Here is a 26,953-nt window from a genome sequence, read left to right as displayed (position 1 = left end):
AAAAAAAAGCAAATTTTTGAAACAGATAATTTAAAAAAAGCTAAAAAACATCTAGATGCCACCAGTGAAATTCTGCATTGCTCTCTGCTTTAAAACTGGAGTGAATGTGTCACCATGGAAAGAAACTTGGACATTCCCCTGCAAAAATCCACATGGATAGAGTGAGCAGATAACTGTTTATTATTGCACATAATCCAGCAGAACAACCGACAGAAAACTCTGGACAGTAGTACACAGATTGTAGTAAACAGCTAGCAAAATCTGTGATGAAGGTACTTTTGTGTGAAGAGTGAAAGGTATCTGCATCTTTGTAAGACCTGAAAAGTATAACACAAAATCCTAGTCAGTTTTGAAAGCATGCAGTTTGAGGTAAATCTGGTATTTTGCATCTAATAAAATGAAATCCCTAAGGGGCTCTCTCTCTATGTATATATATCCATATCTCAGTGCAATATGGATAGTTATACGTCACATAAAAGCAAATCTACCTACTTTTCTCAGAAGGTTACTAGGAGGAAAGCACATTAATGAGTGCATATCACATGCATAAAAAAAAGGGGGGTGGAAAGGAATTACCTTAGCACTGTTGAAAAAGATCCATTTTTGTGCTTAGTGATAAATAAAAGCCCCTCAGGTCTCTCAATGGAAATTGTCTTGGTGGTGAATAAAAGCAGTTGGCATATTGAAACTGCAGAGTTGGCAAGTGAATGCCAGCAAATGGAGACAAAACGTTAAAGGCAGCAGAGCCTGGGGTTTGCAATACATTTATATTTAAGGAAAGAAAAAAAAAAGAAAATAAGCAATTTGCTACTAAACTATGCTCTGTGGAAGTGTAGATGATGCTGCACAGCTTTCTCAGGACTGGTACAGCCACATGGCTTTTAGGAAAGGATCACATTCACTTCTTCCACACTTAATATCACATATTTGCTACTGTGGCAATGTTCCTGAGCTCAATAAGGTTAAAAAATAGACTTGGTTCACAAAGAAAAGTACTGAATTAATCTCACTCTCTTATGCCATAACTAGAGTAGATAAATTAGGTAGGTTTTGCCCCATGTCTCCACTGAGTGTAAACCCCTGTGTGTCTGCCACTCCATCTCTGAAATCCTTTCAGACTGACCTTTGAAGCAGACCGGGCATCTGATTTTTTCCTTAACTATCATTTCCCCATTCTTTCCAGTCCAACAAGGTTTTCCCACCCAGTCCTGTGCTGCGGGACTTCAGGATACACAGAGGTGCACAACCAACTATAAATAACATCTCTGATTATCTTAAAAAGGGATAGAAAATACACATTGCTCTTAAAAGAAGGAAGAAACATGTCCAAGCACTCAGCCTCATACTAAACTGTAACTTCATCTGTGCCGACTTTCTAAGCTTACACTGCTAAGGATCAGAGCAGATCATGGTGGAAAAATCTCCTTCCAAAGGTCACTCCCTGTCACAGCTTTGGGAAAATGGGTGCAAATTGCCCAGGCCACTCAGCCTCACACACACGAGCAACAGCTACACTGCCCCACTCTACTCTGCCACTGCTGAAAGCCTGGCTGCTGCATATTTCTGAACCCAACACCCAAATACACTTCAGTCACTCACATCTCTGCACCTTTTTTCTTTCAGGAATAAGGTAGCCTCTTCCACGATAGCCACCCTGCATCCTCTGGCTGGAAAGTCTCTTTGTTGGGTGCAATGAGAGGCCAAGACCCCCCCCCGCAGCCCGGCACACCAAGGGGAGGAACCTGCAGGTGTACGGAGGCATTTCAGCAAGATCCTCCTTTTCACTGTAACTCACAACATTTTCATAGAAAAAAAGGGGTAAAGGGACAAATTCAGCACACCTACTGCCTTTCCTGTTACAGTGGGAAGCCACCCACTGCAAACTGCTTCTGTGCAGAGCATTGTTGGTTGCAGGAGAGCGCTTGGATGGTGCCTGGTCCCAAAAGAGGCCCCATCTCCACCCAGAGCACCCCCACAGGCACCAACAGCCTTGGATCCACCAGTCCCTCACACCCCACCCCGCGGCCCCGTCCGCCAGGGCCGCCGTGGGCAGGACTCAGGTCACACTTCAACAAGCCCAATTTCAACTTGCTCCCCCACTCAGTCCTCCATACATGGAAAATGATGCCAGGTGACAGGGGAAAGGAAAGACTTTTTGTTCATCCCTTTGGATGACTTCCAAGCACAGGGAGCAGCGCCGTCCACCCCGAGTCACGGCGCGGCTCTCATGAGTCATTCCGGTTGCTGTATTGCTTCATCTCCATGCCATGGATGACAATCTTTGGAAAATCTCTGACACTAAGTCAACCAAGGGAGTTACAAAACACATCAGTGTGCACGTATGAGACCTTCTCACTCATTTTCCTACAGCTACAGATAAATCCCTCATCCCTGGCATGGCAGGACAGTTGATGGCTTTGGTGAGAATAATTTAAGGCAACTGCTATTTTATACAAAGAAGAGGAGACCGCAGTGCAGAAACCCTGGCTTTTCCCTGGTAGATTGCAGAGGCCAGCCACAGCCTGAGAGCAGGAAACGGAATTGATCTTCAGACACTCTCGTTTAAGGTTGATGTTTGCAGTGCAACCTTGGGATCTCAAGTCCTCCTCTTAGGTGTTTCCAGGTGGCTGAGCTTTAATCCCCGCCAAGGTCTGAGGTCTCCACCAGCAGCGACACCTGTCCGGACACAGATAAATGGGAAAGTCAAGAGAGAGCAAAACACAAGAACAACACATGACCACAGCTGCCTGCAAGGCTTTCACCTGTGCAGGCTGAGTGAGGCTAGAAACATGACAGAAAGCAGTGCCCAGCAGAGCAGTTTTGTCCCCCAGGAGGTCTGGGAAAAGCAGCCCAATATCCTCACAGGGGCTTAGAGGTGTCTCTTGTGTTACGTTCACATGAGACCCAAGGGTCAGGTTCAGCCTTGATGGCAGATTTTGTTTGAAATATTTGAGCCCAAGACAGAAGTCTTGCGCAAGCTCAGGGCACTTTCCTGGCTGTAGGAGTACCACAGGAATGAGAAACCTCACAAGATTTTATTGCCACCAAATCCAAATGTAAACCCTTATCCCAATTCAAGTGGAAGACCTGAGCAAGCTCCAGTCTTACAGACATCTTGATTCATATTTATCTTTAGTAAAACAATTAAGTAACAACCTCAGCAGAACTAGTACTGGTGCAATTAGAGCTGCAGTTTTCACAGTTTCACATTTTTTATGTGTTCTTGCATCTTGCTGGTCTGAGTGCCAAGAAATACTATAATGCACAAGTTACCTGGGAGTAGCCATGTTGAAACAGCAAATTGAAAGTGTTTCTTGAAGCATTTGCAGCATTTGCAGTAAACAAATTTCAAATTTAACATCACACACTCTTGCAACGGAATTCTCACTCCATGAAACATGCCCATGGTACTGGGAAGGCAAAACTATATGGTGGGACTGTATCCCACCAACATGGTCTATGTTCTTAATTTTGAGAAAATGTATGAAATTATGACATAATTTCATGCAATAATTTTATGACATTTTTGAAAAGTGAGTCAACCTTAAAACATCCAGTGACATCTACAAATTGAGGATAAAATCTCATTCTGCTTCTTACCTTGTTCAAGGGGCTCATCATGTCAAAAAATGTACAAATAGGATGGCCAGACCAATGTTCAGTAAGATGACCATGCAGATCACAATTGTGTTAGGTCCCTGAAGGAAAAACCCAAAACAGAGTATTACACACCACAGCTCCAGACAGACATGGCTTGATTCTGCTGTTCAAAAATACCACAATCACCCCCTCTCAATGCACTGAAATCTGGCACTTAACAACCAGCTGGAATTTCAAACTAGTGGAATGTTTATCCTGTCCTATTCCTACTTCTTCTCTGCAAATTCATTAGAAGGAGGTTAAATCAGGCTTCTTTTGCAGCTAAATTAGATTAAAGGAGACCCTGATCACAGGAACATGAACTCCTGATCCCATGTCAGGCTGCTCCTCCCAACTCCCTTCTGCATCCACATTGCCTGTGTTTGTAAACTTGCCATTTTTAATATCATAGAATTGCAGAATGCTTTGGTTTGGAAGGGGACCTTGAAGATCATCTATTTCCAAACCCCAACAAATGAACCCATGTGAGATTGCTGTAATTTCAGACCAAAGCATTTCCAAGCTGTGCTTTTCCAAAGTCACATCGGAATCATTCATGTCCAAAGGACTGCAAGATGGGACTCAGAGGGCTAATAAAATGTCTGGGTTTCCAGCTGTATTTGCTAAGAGCAAAATTGAGTTTCAGTGACTATATTTTAAACCTGGGAAATTGGCTGGTGATTCAACACCACAGTTCAGCTCATGAGGTACCCCTACAGCAAAAATAGTAATGGGTAAAAGAGAAAACACACTTGAGCTTTTCCTGGCTTTGTTCCCCCCCAACTTTCACATCCAAGTTGGTTGGTAATGGGGTGGGAAAAGAAGGTCAGAAAAGTGGATAAAATTAATTGGAAGATGCCTGGTTTTGCACAAATTTTGAAATACCACATGTCTGAAAGCATATCTGCCCAGGTAAAGAGAGGAGGTCAAAAACAGGAGGGTTATGAACATCAGGGCAAGCATCCAGGCAGGGCAGGCTGGGAAGGCGGCAGGAGAGGGGGATGCCAACACTCCTCCAGCGGAGGATCCCAAAAAGAGCCCCTGGGCACCACATGGCACCCACTGCAGCCAGGCCCGGGGGGGGTCTGCATCCCTCTGGGTCCTTCCAGACCTCACGGGGAACAGTAAAGGAAAGACAAAGGTGGCTCCCAGGAAGCTCCCAGGGATGCCCCACATCACCTCTTCACACTCCTCCACTTTCTGTGCTGCCACCACTGCCGCCGCCTGGGCCGGGCCGCGCTTGGCCCCTGCCTTGGGCTCCGTCCGGCCTGGTGCCCTGGCCTCAGTCTTCCTGTCGGCCGCGGGCTCAGCCCGGCCCGCGGCCCTGCGCTCAGGGCTGGGGCGCTGCTGCGGCTCCTTGGGGCGAGGCGGCTCCGGCTTGGCCTCTGCCGCAACCGACAGCTTCTCCTCCCGGCCCTGCGGCAGGCCAGGGGTGCCCCCCCGGCGCTGGGGCTCCCCCCGGGGCTCCGGGGAGGGCGGCTCATTCTCGGGGAACTGCTCCTCCTCATAGTCCGTGGCGGGGGTGACCGGCGACGTCCGGACGGCGTAGCTGTGGTAGCCCTTGAAGAGCTCGACGTCGGGCTCGCGCGCCATGCGCTGCAGTGGCCCAATCTCCATCTGCTCGGCGGGACGGCCACGGCCCCGCGAGGCCGGGCGGCCCTCGCCCTCGGAGGGTGCTGGGCTCCCGCCGCCCGCCTGCCCGCCCGCCTCGGCCCAGCTGCCCGGACGGAGGGCCCCGTCCTGCCGGGGGGCCGCCTTGGCCCGCTTGGCCTCGGGAGGGGTGGCGGCCGGGCTGGGCGCCGGGCTGGTGCGGGGCCGCGGCTCCTCCTGCTCGTGGAGCTGGGGGCTCTCGGGCGGCGTGGGGGGCGGCGGGGCAGCCTCGGGCCGCGGCGCCTCCTCCTCCATGTTGACCGCGTGCTCCGCGTTCTCGATGATCTCCTGCAGCAGCTTCCGCTTTTGGTACTCGGGGCCTGCGGAGAGAAGGGCTGCTGTGAGGAGTCACTCCGGGACAGGGGACAGCAGGGTTCCCCAATGCCATGGCACCATCGTGGCTTCGGCAGCTGTGCCCCCAGCAGCAATGGGTTTGGGGACCATGGTGCAAGGGTCCAGGTTGGAGTCTGGGAGAAGAGGAACTCCCAAATGAGACCCTGCTGCCAGGAGGAATTTCCTCTAGGAACTCCTGAAGGCTCCAATAGATAAGGTTAAAGGAAAAAATGAAAATCTGCAGCCTAGCTTCATGTGGTCACACAGATGGGTCATGCTGGGGCTAAGGAGGATACAGCTCCCAATGAACTTTGTTTATTTTTTAATTTAATGGCTGGTAAACTCTTCCATGTGGCTTCCTTGGTGTCAAATAGCGTGGTAACTTCACAGGATACACAGGATGACCAGTGTCATTGGCAAAGGCAGGGTCCCCAAATTATCTGTGTGCCATCCATCATGATAGGAAAAATATGTTTCTTATATGTGGAACAGGGTTGGAAGTTATACAGCCCTCTTGTCTGCCCTGAGCTCCACAACAGCAGCAAAATTACCTGGCACCATCACGAAAGGTGACTCAGGGCTTCAGATTTCGTTTTGGCCTCATCTCACACACTGACTTGTGAGTTCCTAGCAACATTGCCTCACTTCAATTTTTCACCTATCATTAGATCTTTACTTCTTATTAACCTTACTGAAATTTGCAGCCCAGCCTGGGCCAGGGGAATTCAGACAGAGCCTGACACTGAAGATATCCACCAAAATGCATCACTAAAGAACTGGGAATATCCTGTGGAATAACAACCCTCCACAGTACTCCACATTCTGAGATGTGCTGGGAGAAGGGTCCCCACACATCACTGTGATGCTCATAGCAAATGAGAACAAGAAGAGCATCATGCTGCTCCTGTGCAGTGTGAGGTTGCAGAGCAGCTTCTTTGAAAGCAAAGCACCTGCTCTGGCCTCATTCTGCTGAACCCCAGTGATGCTGACGAGGGCTTGCTCCGTGCTCCTGAACAACACTGTAGATCCTGGAGCCACACTGTCTCTGGCTGCCTTAAGGTCCCTCCCCTCAGTTCCTTCATCTCAAGGACTGATGCAGATCTGAGTCTGGTTGGGAATTTTGGCTTGGTGCTCCTTTTGCTCTCGTAAGTCAGTGGTATGATTTGCACACTGCTACCTCCTGTCCATTCAGGCAATGCCTCCACTCGGAGGGGCAGTGGGGAAAAGGAGGGCACTGATTTCAGCTGCTCTGCTCTGCCTGCACACTCCTGTCAATCAGCAGATGACCCATTCAGGGCCATTTATTTCTGGCTGCAACTGAGTTATTTGGAAGCCATTTCAACAGTTGTTCAGACTCCTCAAAATAGGCTGCCTGCAGCTCCAGGCTCCTTGCTCTCTCCTGCTGCTTTCTTCTCTTCCTGAATACTTTACATCACAAAAAACCCCAGCTGCCTGGAGGGCACACACTCAGCTCCCTACCTTCATCTTCCAGCACATTTCAGCAAGTGCTTTGGCTTGCATCCTTCTCTAAGTTACCAGGGATGATACCCTGAAATTCAGGGCTCAACAGTTATTAGGGATATGGGGCTTGCTGAGCAGGATTGCCTGTGCCAGACACAGCATGGTCAATCTGCCAGGATAGCAGGGAGAAATACAGACACCAAACACAGCTAGGCTCTCCTGGCTGTGTGAGCAGCAGCTCTCAGTCCTAGCAAAATCCAAGGCTGGACTACTGTCTGTTTGTTCCTGGATGGTGCAACCATCCGAGGAGAGATAAATTCTTGTGCACTTGGGGAATTTAGAGGTTTAAAACAATCATAGAAGGATAACATGCATCAGGAGCTTAGAAGGCCACTGAGAGAGGCCAGGACCCAAGTGAGGCCCTACATAACAGCAGCAAGAGGATCCAGCACCTGAGGAGCCAGGAGTGGAGGTCAGGCTGCCCCAAGTATTTTACAGAAACTGCTTCAATTGTCTCATTCAATTGCCATGGGTGGAAAAAATAATCTAGCTAAATGTCCAAAACCTCCCCATAGGGACTCCAGTTTCCTTTGTTTCTGTTCTATAAATACCCAGTGTGCAAAGGGTGAGTGTAGAGCTGTGAGTGGCAGCTGGGGGGCTTATGTGAGGATCAAGCGACGTGTAGCCATTGTTAAATGAAGTGCCATGGGCTGGCTCATGCCCATGCCCGGGTGCTCTGGTGTTTCCCCACTCAAAGTCAGCTCCAACAGGCCTTGCTGGGCACTGGGGAGGAAGAGGCAGCCCTCCAGCATGGTGTTTCCCCAGCTCATAGGTGCAGGACAAGGCAAGAGTACAGGGAATTTAGGAAAATCTGTCAGCATGACTCTCCCCAACCAGCCACCAGCTCTGAGCTGTTCCCATTTCCCACTGTGTGCCCTGTGCTGGGAGTGGTACAGGAGATGCAGAGACACCGAAATCAGAGCAGGGGCAGGTGTCAGGTTTTGCTGAGCACAAGTCAACCTTTGGCTTCTACCTCCAGTTTTATCACTGTGACAGTCTCTTGTGATCTTACCTCAGTGACCATGGGACACTCACTCCAGGTTATACATCCTGGATATCCAGATAATAAGAAAGACAGGATGAAAATGTAGGCACTTGAAATTTTATTTTCTGCTCTGTTATTACCTTCCCTCTCTGTAAAGGAAAGTTTTCCAGGAAGAACATATCTCTAGTTAACTCAGTCCAGGGAAAAGTAATGGCATTCAAAATTCTGATTCTAACATTACACTTCTCATCTACTAATCCTCAGTGCTTGGTCTCACAGAAGGAACCTCCCAAGTGTTTACCCAGCAAAATAATTAGCAGTGATACTAACAAATTAAAAGAATCAGGAAAATTGTATTTTGTATTAGCTGCTGTCTTATAGGATATTACAGCCCCCAATTAGCACAGTCTGATTGTTCTGAGGCCCCACAGGATATGGGTTTGTGAGTCAATGTGCAAGACTGTTCCAAGAAAAAGCCACAAGGGATGTATCTACAGGAGAGATGCAGATAGCCACGAGCTTGCTGCCTGTCCTGCCTGGTGTTCTGAGGGCTTCAGTGTGTGAAAAAACATGAGAAGCTGAGAAACTGTGGGGTTTTCCTCCAGTGACTAAAACAGTGGTGTCACGAGGACAGCAAATCAGCCAGGACAAGGGGCTGGCTGCAACTGAGCAAAAGAGGATTTAGGATAGACAGGGGAGCATTTTGTGGAGTTATTAAGTGGGTGAAACACTTGAATGGATTCCCCATGGAAATTGCAAGATCCCTCTTGGAAGATGCCTCTGATCCTACCTGGCTGGTAGAAGTCTGGGGAGAGCTCCCTGGCCATCATTCTGGCTATGCCTGATTCGTTGTTGGCTGCCTGAGCTGCCTGCTCAGACCCTTCAGCCTTGGCTTTGGCATGAGCCGTCCTGCAGAGAGAAGAGGGGAGAACAGTGAGCGCTCTCTGAGCCAAGGTCATCCCACTCACACAGCAAACCCTGGCTGCCACCAAAACTGAATCAGCCCATCTGGCATAACAGCACTCAGAATTTGCCCACATGACCCAAAACCCTACACTCAGGGAGAGAAGAGCAGATTTTCAACATGGAAGGGGCCCAGATACTCAAGGGTAAGGTGGAAAGGCTGCACGTAGGGAACAGGGCAGGTGTATTTGCAAATGCGAGCATGTTCACATGATGCAGTGAAGCAGCAGGCACTGCAGAATGGGCTCGTTGCTGTGCTGCTCAGAGGAATGACCAGGGCATCACACAAGCATCGTTGGTGGCTGAACTCCTCTGTGTGTCACCAGCCCTGAGCTGCTGCGCCTTGCCAGAGGCAGTGTGCCCCTGCTCAGCACACAAGATGGGTTTTCCTGGAAATTTCTCTCTTGTAGCTCTCCAGCAAACAACATGCCTTGTCCAGGGGCTCCTTTACTCGCTGCAGGTTGATAGGCTGATCTCACTAGAGCTATTGTCTCCCTCTCAGCGTGGCTCTCTGAGTCCTTTCCACTCCTTCCCAGCACATCTCCTCCTTGCTCCACAGGGCTACAGGCTATGGGAGTTATTTTACTGGCCGGCTGTTATATTCCTCACATGCCTCATGCTCGGGGCCCTGTGATCTTTTTGCTAAAAGCAGGGATGGCTTTACAGCCCAGCTGCTCACAGTCTGGGAAGGAGCTGACTTTGAACAGCAACGTTGCACCTTAAAAATAAGGGTGGGTGAAGAACAGTATATTCAGCTGGTTTGTTGCACTCAGGTCTTACCAAGAGTTGCCTTCCCCGTGCTCTCACTGTCAGATTTTCCAAGACTCCCCATATTCCCCATTTCATGTACAAATCCACATATTTTTGTGTGATAAGCAGTTAGCATTCCTCAAACTCTAATTCACCCTAAATTACAACTTTTAATATGGTCTTAGGGTATCTGATGAGCCCTTTTCAGATGCAGGTTGGTATCTGGTCATGTTTTAGGACAAAAAAGGAGGAAAGATGCAGTTCTCATTCCTGCAGTGAAAACACTCCAGAGGAATTTTTGGCTGTTAGTCATGAAATGAGGATTGATTCCTTCCCATTAAACTGAGATGCAGTAGGCAGACCAGAGAAGCTGAAGTCTGAATACTCAACAGGTGCAATGAAAAGATGATAGAAATGCTGCTCTGAGACCCTTACAAGGGAGAAGATACACACATATGCCATCCTGAGTAGCTGCAGGGAAAGAACTGAAAGTAGGGCATCAATCCCAACTGATACAGGCAACAGTGTGACTTGACAAGGGGCCAAAAGCACTGCTCAGGGTTCTGTGATAGAGAAGAGGGTGCAGAACTGCTGTGGCTCAGCCTGTCCCTCCCTGGGATGACATCCCATTCTGCTGGAGCCATGATTCACCTCCCTGCCCACACTCGCACGTTATCTCCCCGCTTTCTCTGCAGGTTGAGCTGCCTGGGATTGCAGTCATTCTTGGTCTTTTTATCCAAAATTATTACAGCTCCTGAAAAACCCAGAGACATGATGAGGCAGAAAACAGCATTTTTAGGCTGCTGCTTGCAAGCAGGGCGTCTGAGCCAGTTCTGAACAGAGAAAGCACCTCCTTTTTTGGTAGCATATAATCAGCGTGATTAATTCCACTATAATCTGGCAGGGGCCAAGGGGAATGTGTCTGTGCTCTCCATGCCTGGGGGATCAGAGTGGGCTGGGTGTGCTGTGCCTGGGGCACACAGCCTGCCTGGCGCCGGCCCCAGGGAAGAGGCTTTCGAAGGGAGGATCCAGCTCTTGATCCTGGCAGGACGTGCTCCAGGCCCTGCCTTTGTCCTGCTGCTCCTGGAGGATGAGATTCACCATCAAGAGATAAAATTTTCCCTTTCAGTTGCTCTCTGAGCCAGGCAGATGCTATCCTGACCAATTCCCAGCCAGACAATCAGCCAGCTGGCCCCAGCTGGGGGAGCAGCAGGCAGCTCCTGGCAAGTGCTTTCCTCAAAGTAGCTCCCAAAGAAGTAACCTGGAAGTGCACTAGATGTGGGGTCTGCTCTCATTGTAAGGACATGTCACCAAGTGGGTGCAGATGGCTCCTGCATGCTCAGCTCTCTCCCAGCACCTGGGAACAACACAAGAGAACAGGGCTCTCTTGTGAAGGGCTGCGAGCAGCACTCCATCCCTTGGTGCCTGGGGATGTTGGAGGTTGAGGCAGCTCCCAGTTATGCTTTTCTTCTTCTGGAGTTTTGCTTTCCTCCAGAGAAGCTGCTGGATGCTATTTGACTACAATTCCTGCAGAAGGAGAGATGGCAAGACTAAGAAGATCCAGCCTGGGTTGCAGAGGGTGCAGTGAGGATGCTGTGGGTGGTGAGGAGCTGAGCCATTGCTGTGAGACACCACAGCCCCAAGGGTAGCAGGGCTCTACAATGAGGGGTGTGAGGGCAGGGACACTCTGGAGCAGCTCCCAGGCTGCACACACGGAGCAGTGACAAGAAGCTGAGCAGCACAGCTTTGGCATCCTGCACTGCCCCACAGCAGCTCTGACTCTGTGGGACACAGCTGACCTCTGCTCCTGTCCCCCTGCTTGTAAAGTCATGCAGAGGTGTTTGATTTGGGGGGACTATTGTCAATACAGCTGTACTTTCAAATCTGGCACCTCCAGCAGACCACATGTCGGCCCTGTCGGCATCCCAGGAGAGCACTGCTCTCCCAGCCAGCCTGGCCCCAGCAGGGATGCTGATGCCCTGTGCTGGGTCCCTCCGTTGCTGAGATCATTTATCTGGCAGTAGCCAGGTGATGAACGTTTGGCTTTCAGAGACATGGCATGGTGGCTGAAGTTCATCTTCCCTGACTGAGCTGCACATCCCCAGGGCACCAAGGGATGCAGTGCTTCTCGCAGCCCTCCAAAAAACCCACACTCAGCGTTTAGTAGCACTGTGACAAAGCCCAGCCTAGAGGAAAGGGTCCAGCCATAACAATAACATCTAACTGGCCTGGAGTATCCCTGAATTTATTATTTATCTGCGTGGCTGGCAGAGCCTGGGAGCTCATACAGAGGAACTCTTGGCCCTGGCAGCAAAGCAGGAGACAAACGCCAGCCACCCTGGGAGAGCCCAGTGCAGCACAACAGCCTGTCCCATCCCACGGCCTGGGGTCTGCCAGGAGCAGGAGCTAAGGAAAGAAAAACCCCAGAGAGGTTTGAGGGTGCCAGGAAGGTGATTTTCAAACCCCAGAAGTGAAACGTGCAAGAAGAAAAATTTCTTCCAAGGTTAAGATCTTCTCAAAAAGCAAAATGAGCTTTCGCAAAAAGGAAATACCAGGCTTGATAAATTTGATGCTATTCAGGCACACTTTAATCAGGGCCACACTTTTTTATTTCTTGCTGTTGCATTGTCAGCTCCCAGTAACTCTGCAGTAAACAGCCCCTGCAAAAACCAGCAGAGGACAAAGTCTGGAGATAGACGAGCTCAGCGGGAACCGAAACACAGACCCAGGGGCTTTAGAGCAGCCAGCAGCAGAATCCAAAAGACCCTTTTCAAGGCAGCAGTGGAAAATGAGCCACGAACAATAAACACATCCAGCTGGAGGAAATAAACACAAAGAGGGACCTTTACAAACCCACACCAGTGCTCCCCATCCCAAAAGGCAGTGCTGCCAGGATGAGTGCTTCCCAACTGCACCCTGAGCCATCTCCCTGGGCAGTGCTGTTAAAAATAGCTCCAGTGGATTCTTTGCAAGGAGGAGCAGCAGCTCGGAGCCGAGCTGAGGGGAGGCATGTGGGCAATGTCTGCAGCTCCTGTCCCAGCCCTGCTGCCACTGCCTCTCGGCTGGGTCACAGCAGCTGCCGGGCTTCACACCCCAGCAGGACGGGAGGGTTAAACGCATCTGCTGCTTTATTTGCTTCTCTGGCATGGCTCTAATGCTCTAATCGTTTTTGTACTTGTGCAGGACAGAGCACCACTCCTGTCCTTCCTGGCCATCTCCCAGCAACACTGCCTGAATCATTCCTCCAACTGCTGCTAAAATCCCCCACGGACACACGAGCCGCAGCTGAGCACCGCGCTAACAGGTGAGGCCCAGCCCAGCCCGCCCGTCTCTTTGGACACTTTATGCGGTTTTGCACATCCACATTGGATTAGACTGCAAATGAAATTGGAATTAGCAGGGAATACTGCAAATACCAGACAGGGCTGGGGTGCCTGAAGATGCAGCAATGACCTTGCAGCTAGAAATAGGGTAAGAGTTCAGCTCTCTGCCCTCACATTTGCTTATTGGGGGAATGTCAGACCTGTCCAGTGCTGTCCTTCCTTCTCCAGAGTCCCTCTTCTCCTGTTGATTCAGGAAACCCTGAGCAAGGACCAACTGAACACCCCTCCAGCCCAACCCATTTCTATGATTCTATGATTCTGTGATTCTGTGATTCTATGATTCTTGCCATTCTTGATATTAGGAGCTGTCTAGAAGACCATTAAGCAAAAGCAATTCATAAGTCAGTTCTAGGAAAAGAGTCTTCTGCTGATCTCCCCTCTCCTGGAAACTGGCTTTTCCACTCCCAGCCAAATCCCTGCTCCAGCATCCAGCAGGAATCATTTTGTCCTTCTGAAGAAACTTAATTGTTTGGCAGGAATATTTGCAGCACTCAGAAGGGATCAAGGGAAAGATGAAAAAATGTTTTTTTTTTTTTAATGGCAACACAGTCCCTTGTGTGCTCATCATGAAGGGCACGGGGACACAGACCTGACCAGCACACACCTGGGCTGGGGCTGGGACTGGATGACATTTAAAGGTCCCTTCCAGAATTCTATGATTCTACATCCTGACTAGAACTTTTTGGCTTCTCCATTTGACACACCATCTTCATATTTGTGTCACCTCTCTAGCTGGAGCATCCCTTTCTTTCTGCTTGGTCCCAATCCATCTCCTTTGTGTCTCTCCCTCTGCCTCCACATGCACACAGATACCAGCAAAACACTGCTACCCTCATTTGCCTTTAACCAGCCCACAGGACTGAATATCCCTCTTCAGTCCACCTCTCATGCCACTTTCCCTGCCCTCAGTCAAACCCATCCATCCCATCCCATGGGTGTCCTGTCCTGACAGACAGCTGTACCATTCATGTTCCTTTTGCTCTTTTTGCTTCATCACTATATCACATGGAGTGCATGTACCCACTCCACTTCCACTCTGACACCCCTGGGGTGCATAAGCCTTTGCTGCTTTATAATATGGGCTCTGCACCTGCAAGGTGTGATCTAAATTGTGAAATAAGCATAAATCAACACAATTTGCATCCTAAAGGAAACACTTCCATACTACTGAAGCAGAAAGCCAAAAAGAGAAACCATCCTGACTTTGCAGAGCAGCTCATGAGATGCCCCAGGCTTTTCCTTCTCAGTACCAGCACTTACACAGAAGTGGTAGCACTTTGTACATGCCCAGGCTACTTGGCTGGATAAATCAGACCTTTTCTCTTCCTTCCACAGAAAGGGAATGATCAGGCCATTCAGCCCAGAGAAAAGCATCCTTTTCTGTGCAGTGCTTTAGGAGCACAGGCCTGGCAGAACTCCCTGCCACCTAACGAGCTCAGCCTTTATGATTACTTGGTGAATTTTTAAAATACCGAAATGTTATCCTTAGCTCTAAATAGCTCTGAGCCACTTGCATCTTTCACTGAGGGACACTTCCCTTTGGAACAGTTAAAGTGATATTAATCTTTCAGCAGACAGATCTGCAGCTGTCTTCAATAAGAGGAAAACCTGCCCACTCCAGCCCCACGTACAGGAGGATCTGCTCCATCAGTTGCTGCCAGCCCGGGTGCCCCGGGAGCCGAGGGGGACTGGGTGGCCAGCGGTCAGCAGGGCCTGGCTGTGCCAGCCTGCACAGGAGCCCATGGGCTATGAGGAGCCCATGGGGCTGGCACAGCCCACAGCTGCTCTGTTTCCCCCACAGCCCCAGGATGCAGCCAGCAGCTGCCCTAGAGCCAGCTACAAAGGGAGCAGAGCAAGCCAGAGCCTGCCAGCTCAAAGGGCTGCTGGCACCAGGACGACACCATGATCCAGGGACACTGCACCATGGGCAGCACAGGCAGCTCCTGGACCTGCTGGAGCCTGTCCTGCACAGCCAGGCTGGGAGCAGCTTGAGAGAGCATCCACAGAGATATTTTTGGGAAAAGGGGGGTTTGCAGCTGCCACCTAGACCCTCTCCTTCTCCCCCTGCTTTTCAGGGCCACTCTGCTGCTCTGGGTGCAGACTGAGTAGAGCCCCCAGGTGCAGGTCCCTCAGAGCAGCACAGCCTTGGGGCTATGCCCAAAAGCCAGTGATTTATTCCAGCTTCCAGGTGTTCAGCAAATGCCCTGGGGACACTCATTTAATTAGGTACTACTGCAAGATGAAAGGAGCTGGGTTATCCCACTGACTAGGGCATCAAAACATCTTTACACCACATATGCAATCAGGGTCCTTCAGCCTTTCCATCTATAAGAGGAGTGTGCTTTACCAGACTGCTGGATCCACCAGCATTAAAATGGGTGAAAAAAAAGTCTGTTTTCACTGTAAGATTGTTGTTATTTTCAACCAAAAGTTTTAGCACCTTCTAAATCAAATGTTTTTCAGATTTCAGTAATCCAAACCAAAAGAGTGAGGAACTGTTTTATCTGTTTTGTGGGTTTTTTTCCCCAGTCAAAAAAAGAAAAGCAGATTTTTTTTTTAGGAAATGAAGGCATATTTCTTAAAATATTGCATTTGCTCAAACCCCAAATTACTTATCAAAATTTAAATTAGGTGCCTTTTTCTCCTAGTCCTGTAGGTCTTTTGAGTTGATGTTCACAGATCTGAGTCCAGGAGAAAGAAGAGATGGAGCTGGGAGCTGGGAGGTCACCCAGTCCATGTCCCAGGCTTCAGTGCCTGCAGCTCCCATGCACCTGTACCCAAGGCTGCTGAGAGCACCCAGGCAGATGGGACACCAGGTCCTTGCCAGCCCTCAGTGAAGAATCATCAGGCTTTGCAGGAGCAAAATGAAAAAACTTGGACTGAGAAAGCCAAAGGGCTCTGGCTCAGCACCAGGATAAGCTGAAAAAAATGCCCCTCCTCCAGGAGAAGGGAGGGTTTCTGCATCACAGGCTTTCTATTTAAATTGGACGTTTTAGTTAAATATTATTTCTTTTTCAAGATAAGGCTATTTCACATTCCACTTAAATGAGGATAATCTCTGAGCAAAGCATGGTTGAATTCAATGATTTCAAAGCCCAGCTCCCTGCTGGCTGATTGCAAGCATTTGGATGGGAGTCAGAGCCCTCTTGTTCCACGCAGCAGCAGATCAATTGAACGAGATGCTATCATTTTCCACAGTCATTTTTGCAGATTAAAGTCACACTTCATTTTTCCCTTTCTGTGTTTGTAAGCTATTGAGATAAGGATTTCCCACAAGGTCAGAATGAACAGCCCATTAATTCTACTTTCCCTGCCTGGCTGGCTATCTGAATTGCACCCATCCCTAGGGGTGACATCCTGCCATCCCCTCTCTGCTGCTCTTGAGGGGATCCCTGCAAGACAGAGCCTCACTTGCCTCAACCCTGATAACCCAGGAAGGCCTGGAGAAAGCTGTGTGCTGTCCAGCAGATGCCTTCTCCTTGGAGCTACTGAAAATGCATGTTCCCTCTTACCCTAATAAGGCATGAAAGTGCCTGAGGAAATTCATGAGAGGTGGGTGGAAAGCAGATAAGGCCGTGCACCCTCCTCTGGAGTCGGAGCACATCCCGTGCAAGGAGCACGGTGGGCCAAAAATGTGTCAGTGCTGGAGCTGCAGCCAGCCTGGATGAGGCTGTTCTGGGAGAGGGCTGGAAGAAGGGGGTGAAGGCATCACACCATCACTCACCCAGGGACACTGAATCCCTCCTGCCCACAAAGCCTCACACACAGCCTCCCTTTGTGGGGGGACACACTGTGGGTGTCCTGCAGCTGGGGTGGGTGCCTGATCCTGGCTCTGGACCCCAGCACTGGGGCTTGCTGCCCCCATGGCCACACCGGATCAGGAACAGAGAAGAGCTCACCCAAACCCTACAGCCCCCTCCCTGCATGGCTCCAGTGGATGGGTGGAAGGAGGACTGGGCAGAGGTTTGAAAACAGCAATATTTCTGCAGAGCTGGAGACTGCTGTGCCACACAGAAAGTGGGGGAGTCCCAGCCCTGGGCTTTGGCTGGCGCAGAAATAGATGCCAGCAACTGGGTTTCTTTTAAGCAAGGGTAATGAAACAGGATTATCCTCTTTATAAACACACCGAGCTCTGTGAGAAACATCTTTGCTGGGACAGCAGGACTGAGGAGCATCCCCTCAATGCTGTGTCCTGGCACTCAGCTATAGCAGGCAGCCACGTGGCTGCCCTTGTTTCTTCCTGTCCATGTGCACACTGACTCTCTGAACCCTGTCCATGGAATGTACCAATGGAAGTACCAAGTTGCAGATTCCCATTATGGGGGCTGTGAGGCAATCAGAATTCCTGGAGCAGCCAGAATACCCAGCCATCAAGGAGTTGTGCTCAGCTCAGGCCACTCCACTATCTCCAGGTGTGGTTGTACATTGCTAGAAGTGACCCCTTCCACTGGATCCCACAGGGAGGTGAGGGGTAGTCCTTGGTCCCCCTGCACCTTAAATGCACTTGTCATTTAAGTCCCATGAGAGCTCAGGCTGTGACATCTGTGATCTTCTATCTGCAGAAATGCTGCTCCTAACTCTTGTGTCCCTCCCTGGCAAATAGCAGTCAGTAACCCACCCGGGGCTGGGAAGAGCTCTGCCCATCTCCTGCCTGCTGCTGCCTCCTAATTACACACCCATCCCTCACACTCGGAGCTGTGGAGTCCTGGAGCAGAGAGACTGTGAGGCTGGAAGAGCACAGGAGGATCAGTTGCTCCCTCCTGTCCTGGCAGGGGCTGTCTTGAGCCACGGCTGCTGCTGCTGCTGCCCACTCTCACAGGGTGGCCATGAGCATCCTGCCCTCCTCTGGCTTTAGACCTAAAAGCTAAATGTGCTGAACTCCTGAGGTGTCTAATGCCTGTGCCTCTGGCTAAAAGCACATTTAAAAAAAATCCTTTTGCCTTTTTAGAGCAAACCCCAAGTCTGATTCAACAGACCTAAAATCCCAGGTCTGAAATTTGGTCTCAGGGGAAGCTGAGCTGTGCTGTCAGCCCCAGGAGCGCCAAGGCCACTGTGCCCACCAGCCCAGCACTGCACTGGACACACACTACCCCTCACCAAAGAGGTGTCTGAGGAAGATATCCCTTTGGTTGCCCACTTTCCCCACCAGCAGCCTAAAGCCCCAAGAGCAGTGTGGACAAGGGCAGAGCTGTGCCAAATAAAGCACCTTCCGCGTGGGAGCGCGCAGCCGAGCCCCAGCGGCGTGGGCTGCCCCAGCCCCAGCTCTCAGCTGTCACACTCAGGCCACGCTGATAAAGCCCTGCTCTGCCTGCCCTTATTTAGTCAGGAGCCTCTGCTGACTCCAGCGATTTTGGGACGTCATTTGCACCACACAGCCGCGTTCCCCAAGGAGACGCTCGCTGCTGCCTGGCCACGCAGCCTGGAAATGCTGAGCACAGGGAGACAGCGGCGACGCTGCTGGGAATGCAGCCAGGCAGAAGAGGCTTGGAAAGTGATACAGGAGCTGCCAAGTGCTCTTGTTATTTGAAGGGAGAGCTGAGATGTGCCCCAAAGTCATGGGTACGGATAGAAAACCAACTTGGGCTTCAAAACCAGGCAACAGCTCATACTGAGCAATGCCCGTGTGTTGGTGGCGGGGAAGCCACATCAATGTCATGCCTGACATTGGAGCTCTGCTGTGCTTCCACAGAGCCCAGGCTCACCTAATGAACAAACCCCACAATCAGGAATTGATGTTCCATACTTCAAAACACAAATTGCTAGATTGCTACAGATATCTATTGATACTACATTAAAACAAAAATAAATCCAAAATGTATTCACTCGCAGTTGTACTTTCCAGGTATAAACCACACAGGGGCTACAGGGCCAGCACACGAGTACAAACTGGTGAAGCACAGCAGCCATTATAGCCTCGAATATCTTGTTTTCCTGTTGATCCCATGACATCCAGCAGATGTATCTGAGGTGTTCCTGCCAGGACATCACCCTTCGAAGGATCTCAGAGCTTGGCCAGACTCGTGCCTTGCAGGACACATGGCCAAGTCCCTCCATTGATTTTGGTCCAAGTCACTGGGAAGCACAACCATGTGCAGAGGCAGATCATGTCAGATACTGCTGCAATGGGACAGAGGTGGGATTTGCAGTATTTACACTCATTTTGTCCTTAAAAAGCACCAGAGAGAAGGAAAAACCCTGTAAAAGCTGCCCAGCTATGGAGCACACAGGTTTCAAAAAATCAAAGGTTTCCCCTGCAGACAGTACTGCCCTTCCTCTTACTTTATTTTATTTAATTTTATTTTCATCTATTCTGAAGAGATGAAAGCCAACCATTTCCATGCTTCTTCTCCCTGTATTCTGTGGGACAATCCTCTCCACTTGACAGGCAAACACACGTTGCTCCCCAGGCACAAGGAGCTTCAAGTACCCGGGGTACAAAGCACCCTATTCTGTACCAGCCCATGTACCCAGAAAGCTGCAGGGCAGCTGTTTCACACCTCAGCATGGCTTTGAACCAGCTCACTCATGGCCTGGTGGTGGCTGTTCCCTCCTCACAGTCCTCCAGCCACTTTGTCTACTTCAGCTCCCAGGAGGTGAAGCCCCAGCTGTGATCCCAGGCTCTCCCCATGCTTCCCATCCACCCCAGCTTTTTTTCAAAGGAGTTCCAGTCAGGATGGAGGGTGGGAGAGGGGAGGTTGGAGGGACGCAGCAGGTGCCTTCGCCTGGCTCTGCAGGAAGAGCCGTGTCCCAGCTCTGAGAGGAGTCCCTCGGGACCACAGCAGGACAGGTCCTGGAGCATCAGCAGTACAGGGCAGGGCCAATGAACACCTCATGGTGTGTGTTCAGTGTGTTAAGCCCACATCCATCCATGGCTACCCCTGGGCAGGAGTAAAGCCGTGTCTGCCAGCTGCCACAGAGCCTGCATTCCAAGATGACTTTTCTCCTGAGTGAGAGCAGCCTGGGTGAGGATTGACACTCCAGCTTCCATCAAGTCTATCCCTCCAGATCCCCAGAGCTGCTGAGGGACGTGCCCAGGGTTTTTGCCCAATATCTGAGCAGCACCAATGGGCTTTTAATGGAGTGAAGCTGGCTGACCTGGATGGGCTGCTCAGGAGAGCTTGGCCCCCATGCCAAATGATTTCCACTGAAATAATGAAAAACAGAGCTGTTCTCTCAGCTGACAGTGAAATGATGTCCTCAGCTACTTGCACAACTGGGAAAGCAGCTGGATTGCCAACCCAGGAGGGTTGGCTATAATGAATCCAGGAGGATTCAGGAGGGAGCTGAGGAGGCCAGGGCAGTGCTGCAGGGGCAGCAGAGGCAGCAGGACAGGCAGTAGCTGGCACTGCCCACAGCCCTGGCTGGAACACCCAAAGTGAAACAGCAGGTGGGACAGGAGCTGTGAAGCACCTTGGTGCCTCAGACACCCTCGGAGCAGAGCATGGGGCAGGGGAGGTTTGGTGACTGCACTGACCATCGTCCCTGGCTGTCACCGCTCTCCTGCCCAAAGCTCCCAGGCAGGGCACCCCTCAGTGCTGCTGCCAGCCCCCGGCTGTGCACCCCAGGGCTCGGCACGTGCCTGGGATTCCTGAAGTGCAACTGGCCCAGGCAGCTTCCAGTGCTTGGGCTCGTTTTCCTCGGAATTTCTATCCCTAAAGAGCCTTTTATGGTGCAAAAGGGAGAAATCTGGCCTTCTCCTGGCATTTCACCTCCAGACAGCAGGAGGCTGGATGCTACAGCAGTTTAGTTCTGCAAGGGGCTCTCCCGAGTGCCACAAGCAAGAGAAACTCAAACATCCATGTACAACAGCACAGGTGTGCAGAGGTAGCTGGGAATTTGCACAGCCCACCTGCTGTGGCACTATAATTAGTGCCTAGTAATAATCTTACATACAGAAATGTCGTATCTTCCCCCAGGAATGGACAGATATAGCCTCAAAGGCATTTTTTGGGGTAAGGGACACTGCCAGCTGAGGAGAAACATGAATGCTCCATCTAGAAAGCTCCACCTCGCAGTTATGAGCTCAGGCAATGTTAATGGTAGTGCAGACCTTCTATAAACTGTAATAATCCATTTTCACAATCTGTCTGCAATTACTCTGCCCTGGGTGTGGAAATTGAGGCAAGGTTCAGGGCCAAAGCAAAAGTTGTGGCAGAGCTGGGGTTTAAGCTAAGGACCTTCGCCAGGAAAAATTATGTAGATTTACTCTCTACCCCAAATCTGAGGTGAAAGGAGGAGGGAGGAGTTGGATTTACAAAAGGCATCAGGTAGAGAGAGCAGCACTGCCCTGAGCAAGGTACACCAGGAATAAACACTGATGGCAATGCTGAGGTACAGTTTACAGGACAAGCATCCTGAATTCCCCTCTCCCAGCGGGTCCAGCTCAACTGGAAGCTGAAGAACAGGACTGGGGTTCCACACTGCCAGCAAGCACAACAATCCCTTCCCTGCCCAGCAGCCACACCACTGCAGGGTCTGCTGGCTGAAGGCTCCCTGGAGGAAACCAGCTTCCACATCTTATTTCCTCCAGCTCCAAGGTTTCCTTAATAGGAAATTATTCCCCGGCTGCACTGGGGAGGGATGCAGTCCCCCGCCAGGGCAGCGGGCGCATTCCAGCCCCTGACTGAAAACACTGCAGAGCCGCTTTTGATCCAACGTGTAAATAGTGTATAATAAAAAGAGGTTTGTGTAAACCAGCCAAGCTCTTGGGGAGCAGTGTTTGCAGCTCCAGCCTCCTTATTCACGCCATAGCCACACGCTTTTCCCGGGCACGGCAAAGCTGGTGTTGGGCTGAGCCTGCCCTGCCAGAAGGATCCAGGGCCCCACGCCACCCCAGCCTGTTATTTTTATCCCAGCTGGCCCTGCATGAAGCTTCAGTTGCAATCCTGCTGGGTTTTCTCCACCAGTCCCTGAGGCAACTGGGCTTTGTTAAAAAAAAATCAATCGTGCTCCCCACAAAAGTTTGGAGAAGAAATGGCCACCAGGAGAGTAAAGTGGGGGTTTCTCTAAGGAGTAGAATGGGGTTTGGGAATAGGTGTCCTCCTTGCCTATTTCCCTCCTCTGGTTGATAATGAGGTAACTGATAACTAAACAGGAATTAAAAGGTGTGAGACAGGACAGCCATGGAGTCACAGCCACTGCCCAGCAGCTGAGCAAAGCCTGTGCAGGGTGAGGTTTTCTTGGTGAGGTCAGGTGGAACCTCAAGGACTGTTACAACCACATTTTCCCAAGGAAGAGGAGAGGAGCAAAGGCTCCCAGATCTCTGTTCTCTGCCAGGTCAGCTCTGAGACTGGCAGGAATGCTGCAGGAGGAGTGTGCTGCCAACACAGCTCGGACACAGGCAGGGATGTGAGCTGGAGGAGGAGAATTTCCCGTGCCCTTTCCAGGCAGACCCTGAAGCCACTCTTATTTCCTCCCTCCTCCATCCCAGCAGGGACAGTGGAGCAATTACACTCAGCTGCTAAAATTGACAACCCTAATGCATCCCACAAACTTCCCTCAGAGCCACACTGGGGGCTCCAGGGCCAAACTGTGTTCTGCTGCAGCCCCAGTTTGTCTGGGACACGTCTGGCTGCTCATGAGCCTGTTGGATTTATCACCATCAAACCCTCTGTTTCTCAGGCTGCCCCATCAGTGCCTAGCGGCTCTGACAGCCTGGCACAGTTTCAGGATGCTCCCCATCCTGCTGCATGCCAGGGCTGGTAACAATTCCTGCTGTCCAGCACCTCCCCTCTGGACCAGGGCTGCAGGGGGACAGGAGAGGGGATGAGAAAAAGGACAGCTCCCAAACACATGGGATGGGGACCATCCCCACGGGGACCTGCGTGCTGGAGCTCCAAGCACCCACCTGGATGCCGCAATCTCTGACTTCTGCCGGGCAATGGCCGCGGCCCTCTGAGCCCCCTCCACGCTCCTGTCCACCTTCTGCCGGATCTTGGCGCTCTTGAGGGGTATCACACGCTTCTTCATGCCCTTCACCAGGACATTGTGGCGGTACTTGCCCTCCTCCTTCTTGCCGTCGGGCAGGGTGGTGCAGCCGTAGCCGTGGCGCAGGTTGTCCAGCCACTCACCCTCATACTTGAGCCCGCTGGAGCGCTCGCTGACGCCGAAGCCGGCGCGTTTGTCGTTCTTCCACTCGCCCATGTAGGTCTCCGTGGTGGTGGCGTCGATGTCGGACTCGAAGGGGGTGTATTCCTCGCCCTCGGCGCCCTCGCCCAGGCTGACGGTGGAGGTGGCATCGCTGGCAGCCGAGCTGATCCCGCTCTCGCTCTTGAGGAAGCTGACGCGGCTCTTCTGGCTGGCCAAGGATGACTTGGACTCGGACTTCTTCAGCTTGCCCAGCAAGGAGCCCCTGCGGAAGAGCCCCCCTTTCTTGGGCTTGCCGGCCTCCGCGTCCGCGTAGAGGCTGAGGGCGAAGCCGCCGCGGGTGATGGTGGGCGAGAGGGGCAGGCTCTCGGGGTTGGCGGCGGGCGAGTCCTGCTGGGGCAGGGTGCCGTTGCTGTGCTCGCTGCGCAGGGAGGACAGCGACGTGCGCAGCGGGGAGCGCACCACGGAGGCCATGCCATAGGGCACGCTCTGCCGCACGCCGTAGCCGTGCCGCATGCCGTTGGTGAACTGGCCCTGGTACGTGCCTGCGGGAGACAAGACGGGCAGCGTGAAAAAGCAGCTTGGTCCTGGGAGAGGAAGGGAGGTGAGCTGTGGGGTTGCACCGACCGCAGCTCCACTGGTGCTCACCCGCATGCAAAAGCATCAGTGCCAAGGGAGCAGAGGACACCAGCCCGAGAGCCTCTGCTGGCAGGTGACAGCTCGTTGCAAAGGGACTGAGGCACCGGGGGACACTTTGCAGACCCAAAGGCACTTACTGTACAGGATCTGGATTTTCATCCAGAGAATGGAGCGGGAAGCAGCTCCCAGGGGAGGAGTTTGGGCTGTGCAGAGGGTGGCAGCAGCCCCAGCGGGCACGTGAGCTGCAGTGGCACATCCGACCTTGGCTTGGTGACAGTCCCTTTCAGCCTGTTCCACAGTCTGTCACTTGCAGGCTGCCAGGACCAGCTCTAGGCCCCTGAGTCAGGATCCCACATATCCATGGACTGCCCTGGTGCCTGAAGCCACATCTCCTTGGTGCTGACTTATGGCTTCTCTGAGTTGCCAAGATCAAGGTTTGTGCCACACTGAACAAAGCAAGAGATGGGCAAAAAAGGGAGAAGCAGCTCTGTGTGGGGTTCTTTCAGCTCTGCCCCAGAAAGCACCACCCCTCCCCACTACTCCAGACCCAAGCTGGAGTGGGCAGATGGTGTCATATGATGGGAGACACAGAAAGGATCGTGTTCACCATGGCCAGGGCTGCACCTTGGGTACAAGACTCTGCTAAGAACCAGCAGGACTTTGCCAGTGACACCTTGAAGGACTGGGACACTTCTCCTTTCCATATTCCCTGATCCCAAAGGTGAGCACATTTGCAGGCTCCAGCAGAGTGGAGACCCCCAGTTTGACTTTTCTCACCAGGATGTCAAGAGACTTAAATCAGCTGCATCAGAGGCCCCCCAAAAAGAGCTCCTGAGAAGGGCAGGGGACAGCCACAGCACCCACCATGCCAGCACAGGGAAGGTCAGAGCATCCCTGAGCCCTGTGGGATGGGATGGGATGGGATGGGATGGGATGGGATGGGATGGGATGGGATGGGATGGGATGGGATGGGATGGGATGGGATGGGCCATCTTCCCAGCCCGACTCTCATCAGTCTCTAGAAGCAGTTGCCTCAGAAACCAGCAAACCACCCAAAACAAAGGCAGCATTCTGCTCTGCTCTTGGCATTACAGGACCTGGAATGGGCCACCCCAGACCAGCACCCTGTGGAACAGAGGCTGCCAGCAGCTCCCTCAGCCTGGGGCACAGGCAGAGAGTGATGGGGGAGCACAAATGCCTTTGGAAAGGCCACTCTATTCCTTTTCTCTCCCAGGTGCTGCTTCATGGAAGCGAAGGGTCAGCTGTGCTGGGGGTATTTTCACAGACATCTGTCCTAAACATGGTTTGCAAAAAGCAGTCACCTACCAGAAGACACATGATTTTGGGAGAGCAGGCACTCCCATGGTCCTGGGGAGGCTCAGCTGGGCTGGGCTGAGATGGAAGGAGGTGATCCATCTTCAAGGAATTAATCTCCCCCCTCTGACACTATTACTGAGCCTAGGGATGACCCTGCTCCCCAAGGAGCAAATCCAGTTCCTTCTTTGGCGATCGTGGGAGTGCATATTTTACAGTCTCCCAGGCCACTTCTGCAGCATAATCTCTCCTCCCAAGCTTCAGGTTTCGTTGAAATCCTCTTTGGACCTGCCTGTGGAGTGTTAACTTACAGTGCTGAGGGCCAGGAAAGACAAGAAGTGCCCGAGTGAGCAGCAGCTGCTGCCCTGGGTGAGCTGCCCCCAGCCAGCCCCTGCCCACCCTGCGACACAGGGGATTATGGGGTGCCTGTAAACAGTTGGTCTCCTCTACAAAAATGTAGGGGTTCAGGTAGTATGTGGCATCTGCAGAGTGCAGCCAGCCATGGGGAGCCATCTGTCAGAGCAAGGGGCCATTTTCCATTTTCTTGGATGAGTTATAACTCTTCTGGGGAAAAAGAAGTAAAAATAAGCATGGGTTTGGGCACGAGTCAGGAGTCAAGGACCATCACTGGAGATGCCAGTGATGTGGGAATGTTCCTCACCCTGCTCCCAAATCCCTCTCCATAAAATGATGATGAGTCTTCCTAGTGCAAACTGAAGTTATAGAGACCCCCACAGTGCCCCCATGTCCCTCCCTGGTGAGGTCAGTGCTCCATCCCACCCGCCCAGCCAGCAAGCAGGGCTGACACATGATCAGGGTGACATTGGAGACCTTCTCCTAGGATGGGAACAACTTCACACGTATCAGGCTGCAGCTGGTAATGCCGCCATGTTAATTCCCTGGAAAAGGAACTCTGGAAAATCTTGCAGGTTAAGGGGGTTCAGTCACTCCTCAGGGGTCAGGTCAGAGCAGCTGCTGCGCTCCAGCAAATCCCCCTCTGTCCCCCTCAACTGCACCAGAGCCAGCTGGGTGGGAAAGCCACATGGCACAATGGGTCCCCAGGGAGCAGGGATGGAGTGCCACCCTCAATGCAGTGTTCAGCTCTGCAGGCTGCTCTCTGCTCCCTGATCTCAGTCCCTACAGCACCAACATTGTCCCTGTGACCAGAGCTGCCAGCCTTGCCTGGATGAGTGCAGGGCTGACACAGCGCTGCCACGGCTGCCCAGCCAAGGCGGGGGTGAGCGGGCACTGCCATGTCCCTGTCGTGCTGCCATTCCCTGCCCAGCTGAGGCTCCCTGCCAGGGCAGGGCCATAAAGCAGCCCTGGAGTGGAGCCAGGGGCTGCAGGGAGCGGCTGGAGGCGCCGGCGGCCGTGCGTCAGGGCACGCAAGGTTTGAGCAGAGCCAAGCCCTGCCTCACCAACATGGCCCAGTGCAGGCAGTTCACAGAAAATGGGGCTCTGCAAAATCCCTCTGCAGCAGGGCTGCACATCCCCCAGCCACCACCACACCCCAGTTCCGACACAGCCGGGGCAAGGGGGCACGGGCAGCACGCAGAGCTGTCAGCCAGGCTGCCACGGGCTCGCGGGCGTGTCTGAGGTTCTTTAAAAAATAATTCAAAAGCAATGGATGTGGAACAAATAAATCTCTCTTTAGGACAGGGAGCCTACTTCCCTGCCTCCCTCATCAGCG

General features: G+C 51.8%; 1 protein-coding gene across 2 annotated transcripts in view; it reads right to left on the bottom strand.

The window, feature by feature from the left end:
* Positions 1–157: 157 nt before the first annotated feature.
* Positions 158–26,953, bottom strand: part of JPH2 (junctophilin 2) — a 31,479-nt gene continuing 4,683 nt past the window's right edge. The window contains exons 2-6 of one of the 2 annotated variants that reach the window (XM_053958795.1): positions 23,072–23,855; positions 8,919–9,037; positions 4,819–5,609; positions 3,601–3,698; positions 158–2,676 (exon numbers count right to left, since the gene is read on the bottom strand). In XM_053958795.1, coding sequence (XP_053814770.1) covers positions 3,618–3,698; positions 4,819–5,609; positions 8,919–9,037; positions 23,072–23,855 — 1,775 coding nt within the window. In that variant the 3' untranslated portion in view covers positions 158–2,676; positions 3,601–3,617. Of the gene's footprint in view, positions 2,677–3,600; positions 3,699–4,818; positions 5,610–8,918; positions 9,038–12,487; positions 12,658–23,071; positions 23,856–26,953 lie in introns of those variants that run through there. The other variant, XM_053958797.1, reaches the window with a different exon arrangement.

This window comes from Vidua chalybeata, chromosome 17 (genome assembly GCF_026979565.1).
Source record: "Vidua chalybeata isolate OUT-0048 chromosome 17, bVidCha1 merged haplotype, whole genome shotgun sequence".
Taxonomy (NCBI): Eukaryota; Metazoa; Chordata; class Aves; order Passeriformes; family Viduidae; genus Vidua; species Vidua chalybeata.
This window is presented reverse-complemented; position numbering and strand designations above follow the sequence as displayed.